Genomic DNA, 16,620 nt, shown 5'->3' with positions numbered 1-16,620 from the left:
TTGGATCAGGGCTCGTGCTGTTCCGAGAACGGGCACAGCAGCGTGGGGGGGGTGCGGTGGGGTGTGGGAGGTGTGGATAGGGAGGGGGTGGCAGCCCGTGATGGGCGTGGGATGGTCTCGTGGCCACCCCGGGGGGGAGGGTGCCGGGGGTGGCTGCCAGCCCCGCCGCCGGGCTGCGGTGGCCCCGCTCAGCCCCCTGCTCCCGCCGCTTTGGGGGGTTTAATTTTTTTATATATATATTTTTTGCGAAATGAACGAACCCCAAAAAGATCATTCGTTTCTGTTGTGCCAGATCCACCGTCCTGGGGATGGTGTTTTGCTTCAATATTTGCCGTGCCTGCTGCCGGGCGCCCCTTCCCCCAGGCTGCGGGGGCGGGCGCGGTGAATCACCGCGGTGTGATGCGGTGCGCGCTCCCCCGCCAGCCACGCGCTGCTTGCTGAGGGGGCCGGGGTCCCTGCCGGTTTGTGCTGGGGGGTGGGCACGTTTCGGAGGCCGGGGAGTCAGCGTCTCGCTGAGGAGCAGCCGGCGCCCGCCTCCCTCCCTGGACCGGGGCCGCGGCAGCCGCTGGTGCCTCCGCAGCGGGAGTCGGGGTCTGCTGCGGTCTGGGACCTTCGGGTCGAGCCCCACCTGGAGTGTGGCTGAATGTGGCAAATTTGACCACGAGATTGGTGCAGCCACCTGAAACCTGCTGTGGAAGGCCTTGAGTTAAGGCTGCCAGACCACCGTGGCATGAGGAGCACCTTGAAAAGGGGAATCATAAAATGCCAGGTTGGAAGGATCCTCAAGGATGAGAGTCATAGAATGTGTTGGGTTGGAAGGGACCTATAAAGGTCATCTAGGCCAACCTCCCCTGCAATAAACAGGGACATCTCCAACTAGAACAAGTTGCTCAGAGCCCCATCAAGCCTGACCTTGAGTGTTTCCAGGAATGGGGCTCTCACCACCTCTCTTGGCAACCTGTTCCAGTGATCCACCACCCTCTTAGTAAACTTTTTCCTAATGTTCAACCTAAATATTCCCTTCTCTATCTTGAAACCATTACCCCTTGTCCAATTGTTACATGCCCTAGTGAACAGGTCTTCCCCAGCCTTCTTATAGAACCCTTTAAGGTATTGGAAGGTGACTATAAGGTCCCCCTGGAGTGTCATCTTCAGGCTTTCTCAGCCTGTCTTCATAAGAGAGGTGCTCCAGCCCTCTGATCATTTTTGTTGCCCTCCTCTGGACACAGTCCAACAGGTTCACATCTTTCTTGTGTTGGGGGCTCCAGAGCTGGATGCAGTACCCCAGGTGAGGTCTCACCAGAGCTGGGTAGAGGGGCAGAATCACCTCTCTTGATCTGCTGGCCACACTTCTCTTGATGCAGCTCAGGATGCTGCTTGCCTTCTGGGCTTCAACTGCACATTGGTGGCTCATGTCCATTTTTTAATCATCTGGTCCAACCTGATTAATAGAATTACCAAATGGTTTGGTTTGGAGGGACCTTAAAGATCATCTAGATCCAACCCCCCTGCATGGGCAGGGACACCTCCCACCAGACCAGGTTTCTCCAAGCCCCTTGAACACTTCCAGGGATGGGGCAGCCACAGCTTTCCTGGGCAACCTGGGCCAGGGTATCACCACCCTCACAGTGAGGAATTTCTTCCCAATTTCCAATCTAAATCTCCCCTTTTCTAGTTTAGAGCCATTTCCCTTTGTCCTGTTGCTCACTTCCCTTGTAAAAAGATGAACCCTGAAGCCAGAAGTGACCTAGTCGTGTCTCTGAGGCTTGACAGTGTGTGATGCTGTGACCAGGGTCTGTTACTGTCGATGGCCCGGGCTGGTGACATGTCAGTGATCTGTGTCTGCTGAGGGGATCCAAGCCCTGGTGACACTTCCCTCGCTGGGGCTGTGCACAGGGCAGCATTTAACCTGCTCTGCTGGGGAACTGACATTCTTAATTGCACTAGAATTTGGGAAATTGGTCATTCTGGGTGGTGTGAATCAGAGTAAGCTCTGAAGGAGGAAAACGTGCCCACAGCCACCCACTGCACCGAGCTGTTGGCTGGAGGCAGGACCGGCTGGAGCGTGGTGGGTGGGTGGGGATGGAGCAGACCCGGGGCCCTGCCCACCGTAGGGGGGGCTGGCATGTTCCTGGGAGCTGAGCATCTTAAAACCACTTCTGAGCCGTGGCACCTCCACAAACCCTCACTCCAAAATTCCTGCTGAGCAAGAAGAGCCGTTTTAGGCAACAAGGCTCTGTGTGGGGAACCTCAGGGATCAAGCCTTTGTTATCCCCCACCTGCTGAAGCTGCTGACAGAAACAACAGGGCAAAACCGCTGCCAGAGCTGTGCCTCTCCTGCCAGACATCCCAGGGATCCACAACTGGCATCGGGAAAAATCCTTCCCAGTGATCAGTTCTATGCAGCTGGGAGGGAAGAAGTGGTGGGACCCTCCTGCCTTGGTGGGATGGGGCAGCCCTGGCAGCATGGCTGCCTGAGGCAGGGAAACAGGATCAGGCTTTCCTTCCCTTAATCTTTCAGCAGTAAGTATTTAGGAAGCGCTTATCTCTGGAAAAGCCTTCTGGTGGCTTTTGAGCTTAGAGAGCCATGAGACTGCTCAGCTGCTCACTGCTTCCCCCTGCCCAAAACACAAAGTTAAATTGCTGAATTCAGCCAAGGCAGCAGTTTTTCCCTCTTTTCCCAGCTGGCTGTGTTGCTGGTATTCCCTCTCAACAGACAAAGAGGGCGTTTTGGGGCACCCTTCATGTTGCTTTTACCCTTGCCTGGGCATTGTAGATTGGGGATGGGGATTGCTGCAAGGGTGGGTCCAGCTTGGAGCCAGTGTTGGAACTGGGCTTAGGGAACCAGGAGCATCTGCAGAGCTGCTGGTGTTGTGCTGTTGGGCTTTGCTCCACAGAAATCTTTCTCATCTGGCTTCAGAGAGCCACTCTGTGGGCCCAGGGCAGCTGCTGCATGTGGTCGGGGTTGTTTAGCTGGCCCAGAGCCACCCCTGTGGCTGGCTTGTAAAACCCTCTGAGGAGGCTGCTGAAGGCACCTCGTGGTGCTTGTGGGAAGCTGAAGACTTCATCAGCCCAATGCCTGGGCACCACAGCCCCATCAGACAACAAGTGGCTGGAGCTCTTCCTTCCAATCTTGTGGATTCCTTGTCTCGACGTGGGAAAAACTGCTGTTGATGGAAGTGTCCTGGCAGCTGCTTCAGTCACCTCCTTCAATGAAGCAATAATCTTACTCTCAAAGACACTTAAGCCACTGGAGCAGTCAGCAGCCAGCAGTCTGATGCTCTGTCACCATCTCTTTTCATATTTAATGCTACAGGAAGCAGAATTGCTCCCTTCTGCCTTTTCACCACTTGTTGAGTGACCGCATCTTGTCATCGCCTGCGAGTGAGGTGGGTGGGTGTGAGGCACTGCTGTCCTCCCAGGGAGCTCCAGGACCTGCTTTCTGTAACATTGTCTCTCTGCTGAGGTGAGAGGAGATTTGGGGCTGCTCAGACTCTGGTTTTCTGGGTGGCAGAGAACAACCCTCACCTGGGCCAAGGTACTGGTGTGGCTCGGGGTCTGTGCTCTGCTAGGTGGATCAGAAAGCCTGATGTAACAGCCCAGCCATCACCTGTTACTCTTGAATTCACATTTTCCCCCTTTTTATAAAGCAGAAATAAATGCGGATATTCAGCAGGGGCTGCACAGAACTAATTATCTTGTGGCTGGTGAGCAGCAGCTTTGTGAAGGTGGAGGTTGAGGAGGTCTGCTCAGGATGAGGCAGCAGTAAAACACTCAGGGATACTTGCAGGAGTCTTCTGAGCTTCAGCCACACGTTGCATGGTGAGAGCTAATCTAGGGTTGTCTGCAACTCCCACATTATCTGGCTCCTGTCTCTTGTGGAGTTCAGTAGCAGAGGGTGGGTGTCACAGGTTGAGGATTTAAAACACCTCATGGTTTGCAGCAAGGGTGACTCGTGTAGCTTCAAAGCAGCTCCAAGTGCAATTAGGCTACAGGAGTGATGTGCCATCTCCAGAGCTTTGTCTGTTACGGTCAAGAGAGCTGTTGTAGTTGTGCGTTGTTGCTCCTGAGTGTCGCAATAAAACCAGGCTTTTTATTCCTTATTAATCAGTCCAAAGCTTTTGTTATCCACGAGGAGCAAGAGCTGAGACAGCCAACTGCCTCAAACACCTCCTCTTAGTTGTGTAGGTACTGAGATTTTTTTTATCTGTGCTGAAAACCAGGAGAAGAAAAGTGAATTCCATTCACTTCACGTCTTTTATGAAGAAGCATGAAAACAATGTTAAGATTAAACAGTCACCAAGGAAGCTAATCTGGTGTAATTTCATTAAATGCTGGTTATGATCAGGCAGTGAAATCAAGGTCGTGATGGGTTTAGGACTTTGATTGAATCAGGAGCTCAACAATAGAATTAGGTTGGTTCCATCTATTTATCAAATCACTGCAACAGCTAGCAATTGGATTTCTCCATCAGGTTGAGCTGGTGCAGACTGTAATTCACACTAAATAGCAAAGCTGGAACCAGCTCTTGGCCTGAGCTGGGGTGGTGGGCTGTGGAGCTCAGCTCCTGCCCAGGGGTGGTGTTGTGGCCACCCCTAAACCTGCTCCTGTGGGAATATTTTAAGTAATAAATACCAGTGTGCCAAAAAGAAAGGGATGATAAACTTTTGTAATTGAAACCTCATTTCAATAATTCCCATTAGGAGAAATAATTTTAGGTATAGGTCGAGAAGTTCCATCTGAGGAGGAGTTTGCACAAACCAGGTTACAAGGGCTTATGTGAAAGTCAAGCAGAGAAGAATTATGTAAAAGCTCCGTGGCTGCAGGTGACTTTCTCCAGGTTTTGTTGTGCTTTAAGCAGAGTCAGGCTGGGTGTTGGAACCCAGGGAATGTTCCTGAGAAATGCTGGGAGGGAAATGCTTCAGGTCTGGGGCTGAGCTGCTGCAGCTGTGGGCAGTGTCCTTGTTCTCCTTGCCATCCCCACTGGGGAAGGACCAACCAGAGCCTTCATGTGGCTCTGTGGTGTTATCTGCTGGTGTGTTGGGACCTCAGTGTAAAGCTCATCCTTCTGGTATTTTTTTTTTCTCAGTTTACTCTATAATTAGCTTTGAACTCATGCTGGTGATGTTGGTCTCTCTCACCATGGGGCTGTAGCCCCCTGAGTGTGTGAGGAGGCTCTGGGTGCTGATGAGCTTCCAGCACCCATCAGCCTGGAGCCTCTTAACTCCTGATGAAGTGCTACAAGAGCCACATGCTGAAGCAGCTTTTTCAGCCCTTGTGGTCTGTGAGTGTTTAGGAAAGAGACAGCAGCAGAAGGAAGGAAATCAGTCTCCATCTCCTCCTGCCAGGGGCTGGGTGGGTTTGCTGGGCTGCTGTGGCAGCATCCCTTCCAGCCCAGGGGAGCTACAGGCACAGAGCCTGGTGTTCTCAAGCCAGCTCTACAAACCTAGAAGCAGCTGGTACAAGCCTTAAACTTGCTTTTCTCTGGGCTGAGATGCCTCAAGTTACTCTTTAGGAAAGCTGGTCTCCTGGTCCCCTGCCTGTGGATGCCAGGGCTGTGGTGGAGGAGCATCTTGGAACCAAACCTTGTGCATGGAGGTGTTGACTGGGGCGGTCCCTGCACCGAGGGAAGGTTTCAAGCAGCTGATGGTGAAGCCCCCGCACAGCCAGCTGGAGAACATGCTTCCCTGCTGCTTCTCCCTGGGAATTTTATGTAATATCACATGCGTGGATGGTGCTTCACAGGAGCAGCGAGAGGATGAAGCTGATGCTCCACTGAGCAGATGTGTGAGACAGGCACCGTAAGGAGGGGAGACAGCCCTTCTCTGAGGGGGGAAGGCAGGCGGGTGTCTGTGGTGCCAGGCACTGCTCAGGGTGTGTTCCCTGGGATCTGCTCTGCCTGTTATTCCACCTCCAACTGGTGGTGGAGCCTGGTGGGCAGCGCAGGGGTTGACACTAAAAGACCTTCCCCAGCTGAGCTGTAGATACTTGTGCAGGGCTGGGGGGATTGTTATCTCCCTGGGGATGGGGCTGGGTAAGGAGGTGCCTTGTGTGCTGGATGCACAGACACATCCAGCAGCAGGTGGCTGTAGTGATGGGGGGGTCCCAGGGGGCTGTGTCCTGCCACGGGCAGTGAGGTGTGTTTGGCTCCTGTGGTGACATGTGGCTGAGCCTTTTCTGCTGGAGAGGGTTTGCTCTGTTGCTTTATTTGTTAGGTCACCTCAGGCTCATTTCTAAGCTCCAGTCTCCTTCCTGGCCATGTTCTGCTGGGAAGATATTCCAGGGCTCAAGCACAGCACTGCTCTGTCCATCTAACCAAACCTCCCAGCCCGCCTGTCCATCAGCAACACACTCGGGCAATGCTGGAGGGAGCCAGAAAGGGAGGGTGCCCCTCCTGTTCCTGCTCCAGAACCCACCAGCTTCCATGCAGGGGGCAAATTCCGGGACTAAAGAAAAGTCCTCTCCTTCCCCAGGAGCTGTCGGGGCTGAGCATCCCCAGCTCCTTGTTTTCTGCAGTTGGGCTCTGGGGGTTCAGCTGGGATTCCTTGAGAACATTCAACAGCTTAGATGCTCTTCCTCTGCTAATCAGCCTAACTTCTGTCTTATTTTATCCCATTACTTTCTGATTATTCTTTCTAGTGGTACCCTAAATAAATCCTCCTTTCTCATGGTGTTTACCCCTTCCCAGTATTCCAGCCTGGCACAGCCCTCAGAATCCTCTCCCTTCTTCTCTTTTCTCCACTACTGTCTGCTGAGGGTCCTGTCTGGTCCCTCCCTGGGATGAGATCCCAGTGTTTGGAGCCAGCAGGGATGCATGGTCTCTCCTGGCAACTCTCCTGGTGCCAGCTAGAAGCATGGCCACCAAGTCCTCCCCTGTGGCATTCCTTTCTGCTCTCAGAGATCCTTGCTGTGGCCCCAAGGAACAGTCTGGCTCTGCCTGCTCTTGGTCCCTCTTGTCCCCAGGACCAGTCCTTTGCTCAGCCTGTAGTGCTGGCAGAGGCAGGCCCACCTACTGCCCAGTACAGATCTGTAATGATGGTTTCTGTCATGATGCTCGGTGTGGTAGTGACTGGCATTGCCCTTGGCTCATGTTCCTGAGAGATTTGCTTTTTCCTGGCTTGGATAGAATGGTTTGAGCTCATTTTCCCTGGTAAGGATGGGTGTTTGTTAAAGGCTTGGCTGAGGTCTGGTAGTGATGTTGCTGTTTCTCCTGCACTACCTACACTGACAGCAGCTTGTGTTTGAAAAGCACTCAGGTCCTGACATTAGTTGGGTGCTTTTTCATCTATTTCTTGGGTGCTCTTTCATCTTCACAAATCTCTAGCTGTCTGCTTGGGGTGGCACAGGGCGGGTGGTGGTGTAAGCAGGGCCTTCTTGTGCCCTGGCTTTTCTGTGCCAGGAACGACAGCGGCTGTTTGAGCTGGGGACTGAGCAGCACCTTGTTTCATCTTGTGTATTTCCTGGTTCCTAACTTACTGTCAGACCCGTTGGGGGTAAGGTGGTCTGGCTCCTGTTTGGACGTTGCTCAGCTCTGGCTGGACCCCCCCGTGGCCAAGCTTTGCTCCGGCAGCGCCCGTTGGCATCGAGGGCTTGAACCAGCAGGTCCCTGGCTGAGCCACCGCTGCCAGTGACACCAGGACCACCAGGACCAGGCTCCCTCTCCCTGGGATTGCAGCTTCCCTGGCTCAGGCAGGATCCCTCACTCTGCCCAGCCCAGAGCCAGGGCAGCATCTTCCCCCAGCCCCTCTCCCCGCCACGCGCTGACACCGCTAATTAGGTCAGTGGCTGCCGGGGAATTGGCAGCGGATGCGATTGGGAGGGGGGGGGAGGAAATGGGGGGAGTTATTTGAGGTTTCTCCAACCTAGAAACCCAGAAAAGCTTTCTGCAGCTGCTGGGTGGCTCCAGTGCCTGTTCCAGCTTCTTGGTGACCACCACGAGTGCTGCCCTGCCCAGCTCCCTGCCCCCTCAGGTGCTCAGGTCAAAAAGAGTTTTATTTTTTCTTCTTTTTTTTTTTCCCCTAGTTTAAACTGGGAGTTTCATTTACATTATGCTTAAAATCTGAATTTGAAGCTGACAGCCTAAATCAAGGTCTGAGTTTAAAATGCAGCACTCAGGCAGTGCATGTTTGTGGGTGAGGTCTTGGTCAATGCTGCCAAGGTTGGTGTGGAGGCACCTGCTCCTGGTGCCAGTTGTCAGGTCATGGCAAGGAGAGAAATGCGTTTGGCTGGGGCTCAAAATGTGGGATGGCTGCAGGATCCTCTTATCCCTGGGGAGAGGAGGTGTGAGCAGCAGCCAGGAGCCCAACAGGCACCTGACCTTGGGTAAAGCCCTGCATGGTGATTAAAGCCAGTGCTTCTCCTTGGCGTGCAGCAGGGAGAGCTTCTCATGCTTTGCCTGCTATTTTTTTTCCTGCACATCTGGTGTATCTAGCAAGGGTTTTATTTAAATTGTCTTTCTATGCATTCTTTGAAAGCCTATTGTCATTTTGAGTAGATCCAAAATGAAAAATGTCTAGTGAGCAAGATGTGTCGCTCGCCATTTTGTAATGTAATAAAGTGTAAAAAAATCAAGGCTCTGAATAAATCAGTGGCACATCAGGCATATTTACATGAAGTATATAAAGGGGTGAGAATACTAAATCTGAAGCGTAGGCTCTCCACTCGTGGATTGACATGTTCTAACTGGCTGCAGCCATTAAGAGGAGCCTTTCTTTACTAAAATAATTAAAAGTATACTTGCAAAACAAGGTTGAAATTAGGGATGTAAATAAGGCCTAAAGTCACGTAGTTAAGTCATGATTAAAACTAAAAAAGACATCTAACATCACTAAGATAAGGAGGAGTTTCCCCCATGGTGCAGTGTTGGGGGCTGACTCCTGCCCGGGAGCACGGCCTGTGTCTGATCCAGGGTTCAGTTGTACTGGGAAACCAGGATCACAGTGGGATGGTCCTTGTGCTGCTGCACTAGATCAGCCAGGGTTGGACTCATTTCACTCCTCACCTTCTCATTCTCTGTGGCCCAGTTAGTAAATTAGCAGGTTAGGTTTAGGGTGTTGGGGTTGGCACTTGCTTCTGCTCCTGTGGATGCTGTGAAGGTTGTGGTTCCTTTCAGGAATGGGGCTCTGCAGGAGCATCATCCCACTGTTTCCCCTGGAAGAGAAGGAAGGGAATTTTTCTTTTTGGGAGCTGTCTGTAGAGCAGGGCTGTGGTGATGTTGGGGCTCTCTCTGTCCTGGGTGTAGCAGGGCTGGGATGGAGGGGTAGGTGGGGGCACTGGACCCCGGGCTAGTCAGGGGCTCTCCTTCCCTCCCATCTCCCTGTCCCTGCTGCCAAGGCACTGGGTGGCTCTCCCCGTGCCCTCCCCTGTATCCCACCAGCCCTGCTCCAGCTCGGCTCTCCCTCACTTGGGGGTGATGCAAACACCTCCTTTATTTCTGCTTCTCCACCCTGAGCGTCAGCTCAGTTACCTTCTTTTATTTCTGCTCCTAAACACAGGTGTTTGCACTGGATTTTTCTCATTTGGGGAAGAATATTCCCCTTGGATCAGGGTTGCTGGTTGCAAACAGTTTCTCACTGACCACCTTTCCCTCACCTGTATTGGAGGTTGGGGGAGACTCAAAACCTGCTGTGTCCAGCCTGAGCTCCCTGCAGGTTTTGCTCTTGAGGGAGGATGTTCCGAGCCAGGGGAGATCCAGCTCTGGAATAAGCCCCCTTTGAAGTCAGGGATCTCACTTAATCTTGCTGCTCTGCTGAGGTTTGTTCCATTTTATTTGCCTGCTAATAAATATTGTAGCACACTAAAAATAACTGTTAAGCATGAAGAAAAGGAGTAAAGCTGCTTTGGGCCCTGAATTTCCAGTTGAATTCCCTTCTCAGGGAAGCTCAGGCCTCCTGAAGCAGGTTTAGCAATGCCCAGCTGCTCGGGGCTTCGCAGGGTGGTGCAGGGAAGAGCCGGTGGCATCGAGGTGCTGCGGGGCAGCAGAGCGGCTCCTCCGGTGCCACAGGGAGGGTTGGAAGCTCCTTGCAGAGGAGCTGGGGACATCCCAGGGGCATCGAGGGAGGAGAAGGCGGCCGGCTGGGGGAGCTGGGGCCGTCTCACGTGGAGACAGCGCCGCTGTTCAGCCTGGGCTGGGTTTGGCAGCGGTTTGTGCTCCGTGGTGGGGATGAGCAAGGGGCTGCGGGGGCCGTCGGGGCAGCCTCCGCCACCGCTGCCATCGCCCCGGGTGGTGAGAGGGCGGCAGCCGCGGCACAGCTCGTCCTGCTCCCAACCCACCTGCTGAGTCAGCTCCTCTGCGTGGGGGGCTCCGATGAGCGGGGGGGGCTGGGGTGGGGAGGGGCTGCACGGGCGTGTGTGTGTGTCCTGTGCTGGGGGGGGGGGAACTCCCTGCAGCACCGCTGAGCCCCCTCCGGGACATGCTGTGTCCTTATAAACACCTGTAGGGATTTCAAAGCTTGGTAGTTGTGGTGCTGAGGGACGTGGTTTAGTGGGGACTTGGCGGTGCTGGGGTAATGGGTGGACTGGATGAGCTTAAAGGTCTTTTCCAACCCAAACAATTCCATGTTTCTGTCCCCTGCCCGACACTCAGTGGGTGAAGTGGCAGAGGCAGTGACATCTCTGCTCCTCTTTCTCTTCTAGTACATTGAAGCCATCAGCAACAAGCAAGGAGAGCTGGAAAACTACGTCTCTGACGGGTACAAGACGGCTCTGACGGAAGAGAGGAGACGGTTCTGCTTCCTGGTGGAGAAGCAGTGCGCAGTGGCCAAGAGCGCCATCGCCTACCATGCCAAGGTGAGTCGGCACACCTGGGCTGCAGGTCCTGGCAGAGGCTCCTCGGGTACTTTCTGCACCAGCTCATGATTTGCAAAAGCAGAAGAAATGTGGCCCCTGTGCTGGTCTGGAGTGGGATCCATCAGGACAAGGGCTGGGAACACAGGCGCTGCTCCCTCTGCCTCCTGCTCCTGTTCTGGTTGTTCCCCACCCCCCCCTGTTGCTCACAGCACCCATCTGTCACTGCCATGCTTGGCACCAGAGAGCAGGAGAAGGAGCTGGGATTAGTCAGCACTGTGGGCTGGAGCCATGCTCAGCATATGTGAACTCCTCAGGAGGGGAAGACTAATCCCACCAAAGGCTGGGGGGTCAGCAGGGATGAGGGTGCTGGCACTTGCAATGTGGCTGTAGCACCGTGAAACCAAAACCTTGTTGCAGCAGCATTTGGGGGATGGTTTTGCAGGAGGGACTGTGCAGGTGGCTGGGCCAGAGCACAGTGTGTGGGAGCATGAGGTGGGTGTCCAGCCCCACACCAGCCCGGCAGCCAGTGTGGGCTTTGCTGGCTAAAAACACTGTTCAGCAGCTCCCGGGGGATGTTGGCAGGAGCTGAAGCTGGAGTGGAGCTGGTGGCCCGTAGTGGAGAAATATTTTGGGGTTTCAAAATTGGTTTTAGAGGGGTTTTTTTGATATATGGGGTCCAAGTTGTCCCCAGGTGAGACTGGTGATAGAGCCATACAGAGCCAGGCTCACTGGAGCCACAGGTCTTCCCAGCACCCTTCCAGGGGAGGTGATTGGACAGGCCTTTTCCTTCCCTCCTTCCTATTTTTCATCACACCTTCCTGGCTCAACTGCCCCCAGAAGCTGGAAGCAGTAAGTCCCTGCGTCCCCTCCTCTGTGCCATGCACTGAGTTGTTGATCAATCTTATGGCCAGTCCAGCTGCAGAACTGGGTGGGTTTTCCTGCTCCCCTGTGCCCTCACTCCTTGCTTTTCCCTTTTGCAGGGGAAGGAGATGCTGACGCAGAAGCTGCCGCTGTGGCAGCAATCCTGCTCGGATCCCAACAAGATCCCAGACCGGGCTATACAGCTGATGCAGCAGATGGCTGCCAGCAGCAATGGCACCATCATGCCCAGCCCTCTGTCTACATCCAAATCCAACCTCATCATCTCTGACCCCATCCCTGGTGCCAAACCTCTCCCTGTCCCCCCGGAGCTGGCACCTTTTGTAGGAGTAAGTATCTCCGTGGTGGAAGCTGTCCTGCCCTTCTGAACAAAGCTGGAGGGACGAGCCCGGGCCGGTGTCACCGTTGTCCTCAGCAAGTTGTCTTTTGGTGGAACTTCATTAATGCTCAGGGATGGGCAGCTCTCTGTCTGCACTGTCCTGGGATGTGGGAAGGAGCCTGGCATGGGATTGGACAGCCCATCCCATCCCACCTGGGTTGCTGAGCTCCTGAGGGGCTTTGGGGAATCCATGAGCTGGACTCGCCTCATCAGACTGGTCCCAGTCAGGCTGGTTCCAGAGACACGGGGTTGAGCCAAGGTATTGCAGTAACCACGGGTGAAGGTTCTTGGAGCAACCCATGGTTTGAAAGACCCTGCAAAAAAGGGTCTCCCCTGATGTAGTGGCACAAGCTGAGCAGTAGAGCTCAGGAGAGGTTTACTGGGTGTGAGGCACCTTGGAGCAGTAAAATATCATAGAGGTGATCTCTGCTTCCCAGAGCAGGTTGTTTCAGGTGGGGGATTGAACCCAACAGGCTGAAGCTCATGGTCTGCCATGAGCTGTGTCCCACTGTGGGAGCTGTGGTGGGATGCCCTAACGAAGATGTTCCCCATCTTCCCCCTTCCTCTCCTCTCTCCGTAGCGCATGTCGGCGCAGGAGGCCATGCCGGTGATGAACGGAGTCTCAGGCCCAGACAGTGACGGGTACAACCACTGGTCTGAGATGAAGCCAGCACAGCCCAAATCTTTATCTCCTCCCCAGCCTCAGAAGCAGCTGAGTGACTCTTACTCCAACACGCTGCCAGTTCGCAAAAACGTGACACCGAAGAACAGCTACGCGTCAGGTGAGGCTCCGACCTCCCGCTGCCCGTCCCGGGCTGCCGGCCGTGCCGCTCGTGCCTCTGGATCTGGGGATGGGAGACAAGTGGAGCTGGGCTTTGCTGTGGGCTTTGGCTGGTGGGGTTTGGCCAGGTGGGCTTTTAGCCCATGGAGAGGACTCCCAGGAGGAAAATCGTGAGGCATCTAAGGGAGGCTGCTCCCTTTGCCGTGGCTGGTGGCAATGCCAAGAGCAGTAGCCTGATGCTGCTCATTGAGTCACACTGAACGTTTTACTGAGACATGGGGTGAAACAAGCAAGGTTAGGGACCTGTCCTGGTGGGGCTGCCGTGCCAGGCTGCACACACGGGGCCAAGGGCTCGAGGCACTCACTGGTCTCTGTCTCCCACCAGCTGAAAACAAGACGCTGCCGCGCTCCAGCTCCATGGCTGCAGGGCTTGAGAGGAACGGCCGGACGAGGGTGCAGGCCATTTTCTCTCATGCTGCTGGAGATAACAGCACCCTCCTGAGCTTCAAGGAGGGGGACCTCATCACACTGCTGGTGCCAGAGGCCAGGGATGGCTGGCACTACGGAGAGAGCGAGAAAACAAAACTGTGAGTGCTGGGGCCACCCCCATGACCCACCGCACCCCAGTACAGCCTCTCCTGGATCCTCCACAGCTTCATCCCCTGTCCTTGCCTTTCAGGAGGGGCTGGTTTCCTTTCTCCTACACACGGGTCCTCGACAGCGATGGCAGCGAGCGGGTCCACACGGGGTAGGAGCATTGCATGGGTGCTGGGGGCTTGTCCCAGGACAGAATGTGGGATTGGATGGGAATGCTGCACTTCCCCATTCATGGTGTATGTCATTAGGAGTTAACTCCCAGCACCAACAGGTGGTTGCTGGCTTGGAACCATTTTGATTGGAAAAGAGCTTTAAGATCATCCAGTCCAACCATTCCCCCAGCACTGCCAAGTCCCCACTAACCCAGGTCCCTCAGCACCATGTCTACGCAGCTTTGAAACCACTCAGGAGTGGTGACTCCACCCCTGCCCTGGGCAGCCTGTGCCAGGGCCTGACAACCCTTTTTGGGAAGAAATTATTGTCAATATCCAGTCTAAGCCTCCCCTGGTGCAACTTGAGACTGTTTCCTCTTGTTCTATCACTTGTAACATGGGAGAAGGGACCAACTTCCTCTGGCCCCTACCTCCTCTCAGGCAGGTATAGACCGAGAAGGTCTCCCCTCAGCCTCCTTTTCTTCAGGCTGAACACCACCAACTCCCTTAGACACTCTTGATAGGACGTGTGCTCCATACCCTTCCCCAGCTCTGTAGCCCTTCTGTGGACACACTCCAGCTTCTCAATATTCTTCTTGTGAGGGGCCCAAAACTGACCCCAGGTTTGTGGTGTGGCTTCACCATCGCTGAGCACAGGGGGACAATCCCTGCACTGATCCTGCTGGCCTCACTGTTGCTGACACAAGCCAGGATGCCCTTGGCCTTCTTGGGCCACCTGGGCACTACCTGGGTGGGGTTTCAGCCACAGGGTCTCCCACTGTGGGTGGATGGGCATCCTGAGGGTCTTAGCCTGGGGTGGTCTGGTGCTGATGCCTCTGCTTGGGGTCCCCCCACGCAGCCTGCAGCAAGGGAAGAGCAGCAGCACGGGCAACCTGCTGGACAAGGACGACATCTCCATCCCGCCGCCCGACTATGGCATGGCCTCCCAAGGCTTCCCAGCTCAAGGTGCCAACACCTTCAAGCAGCGGCCATACAGCGTGGCCGTGCCAGCCTTCTCCCAGGTGAGCCTGTGGGGCCCTGAGGGCTTCTCCCACTCCGGGGGGCAGGGGGGAGGGGGTGCTTTTTATACATGGGAGGTGCTTGAGCAAAGCCGCAGGTGTTGGTTGCTGCTGGAGCTCTGCGTGGTGGCCCCAGCATCTGCGGCGTCTCCGTCCCACCTGTGGTTTTAAAGCAGAAGGATGAAATGTGTTTAAGCAAGTTGCCCAGGGAAGTTGTGGCTGCCTCATCCCTGGAAGTGTTCAAGGTTGGATGGGGCTTGGAGCAGCCTGGGCTGGTGGGAGGTGTCCCTGCCCATGCAGGGGCTTGGTACTAAATTATATTTAAGGTCCTTTCCAGCACAAACGACCCTGGGATTCTGTGATTCTATGAATGCTCAGTCCTGGCATGGTGGAGGAGGGCTGCTCTCCAACCTGTCTCCATTGTTTGTAGGACTACCTAATGCCCTATGGGTGTGCAATTAAAGACTACCCCAGTGGCCTCTGCCAGCTGCCCTCTGCTCACTACAAGCCCTACCTTAGGTCGACAGCTGTAAGTCCGAGCGCACGCAATGTTTCCCTTGGGATTTACGGGCAGTTGGCCCTTTTTGCCTGGTGACCCATGTGCCTTGCCCAGGGCCCTGTCTTCTGCTGAGCGTCTCTCCTGGGGAGGAGGAACAGGGGGTGCAGGGAGGTGATGGGACAGGAGAGCAGCAGATGGGGAAGATGGGCTGATTTGGCTCACCTGGGCAGGACGGCCAAGGCACAGGGAATGAATGGCACAAAACGGCACCGTAAACCCCCAAAGGACAACACTTGCTGGCTCCATGGGAGCCTCCCACCAGAAACGAGCTGCTCACAGGCAGCTGGGAGTGTTTTCTCTGGCACAGGCCAATTCAAGCCGATGATGGTCCCATGGGGGCACTGGGGTGAGCGTGTGGGGCTGGGAGAGATCTTGCCCAGGGCTCTGGAGGTTGTCCAGAACAAGCTCAGGGCTTCACAGATAACACGTTAAGAAGGAAGAATGTGTGGGTGAGATCAGCTTAATCCAGGAGCTGCTGGCATGGGGGGCTTCCCCACTGGACTGAGCGTGGTGGGATGAGCCGGGTTGGCTTCCCTGGAGTGCTTGGCATGTGCTGGCAGATGAGGAGAGGACAAGGAGGTGGAGAGGTGGCCATGCAGCACCTGACCCTCTGACTGTACTGTGTTCCTCTCTGCAGGGGCTGGGACAGATGCTGTCTGCTGGATTTTACCAGCAGGATTTGTTGGTGGATTTGGGGGTTTGTGGTTGGGAACATTCCTGGAACAGTGGGGATGTAGGTCTCTGATCCCTGGTGCATGGATAGCCCAAAGACCAGTGATTCCTGCTCCTTCCTGGAGTTGTGTTTGTCATGGAGAGCAGAGCTGATCCACAGCCATATTCCAGGGCAGGTCCTCACCTGGGGAGCAATGTCCTTGAGGGACATCCCCTGAGCCCAGTCCCCATCTGCTCCTCGGATCAGGGCGGCCCTTCCCTGCTGCAAAGGCTGTTCAGTACCGGCTGAAGGAGAAAATGGTCCAAAACCCTGTGGGTTTCTGGTGGGAGTTCACACAAACACCTCTTTCCACGAAACATTTCATTGGTGTCTCTCAGACTTGTCTGACACAAGTGTCTCACATCTGGAACGTGGCTGGAGCTCCGTACCATGGTGGAGCCAGGCAGACGGGGGCTCTCCTGCCTGTTGCTTTCCCTTGTCTTGCCAGAATAAAGTCCTGCTCCCAAGGGAGTGGTGCAACTTTACTCTCTGCTGTCTAAATCCCATTTAAACCATCTCCATGTCTCTCTCCAAGTGCATTGCCTCTCAGCTCCAGCATTCCTGAGTCCTGATGCACTTTGGTCTGTCTGTGTCAGCCCTGGTGGGCCCTGAATGGGTACAGCCCATGTTCCCCCACCTCACTGTGCTTCCTCCCCTCTCTCTGCAGGGTCTCGATGACTACGGGACAAGGTCGGTCAGCAGGTAAGACCGAACCTTCCTATTGCGTTACCTGAACTGGTGGTGGTGGCTCTGG

The 16,620-nt window shown here is 54.8% G+C and overlaps 1 protein-coding gene across 13 annotated transcripts in view; it reads left to right on the top strand.

Moving 5' to 3' along the window:
• BAIAP2 (BAR/IMD domain containing adaptor protein 2) overlaps positions 1-16,620 on the top strand; it is a 43,274-nt gene that overhangs the window by 20,689 nt on the left and 5,965 nt on the right. For 6 of the 13 annotated variants that reach the window (XM_051635159.1, XM_051635162.1, XM_051635163.1 and 3 more), the window contains 8 exons: positions 10,636-10,788; positions 11,769-11,996; positions 12,627-12,828; positions 13,213-13,414; positions 13,507-13,575; positions 14,436-14,598; positions 15,026-15,124; positions 16,534-16,568. In XM_051635159.1, the coding sequence (XP_051491119.1) occupies positions 10,636-10,788; positions 11,769-11,996; positions 12,627-12,828; positions 13,213-13,414; positions 13,507-13,575; positions 14,436-14,598; positions 15,026-15,124; positions 16,534-16,568 (1,151 nt within the window). Of the gene's footprint in view, positions 1-10,635; positions 10,789-11,768; positions 11,997-12,626; positions 12,829-13,212; positions 13,415-13,506; positions 13,576-14,435; positions 14,599-15,025; positions 15,125-16,533; positions 16,573-16,620 lie in introns of those variants that run through there. The other 7 variants (XM_051635164.1, XM_051635169.1, XM_051635166.1 and 4 more) reach the window with 4 other exon arrangements.

This window comes from Apus apus, chromosome 17 (assembly GCF_020740795.1).
Source record: "Apus apus isolate bApuApu2 chromosome 17, bApuApu2.pri.cur, whole genome shotgun sequence".
Lineage (NCBI taxonomy): Eukaryota > Metazoa > Chordata > Aves > Apodiformes > Apodidae > Apus > Apus apus.
Note: the sequence above shows the minus strand (reverse complement) of the source record. Positions and strands in the feature narration are given on the sequence as shown.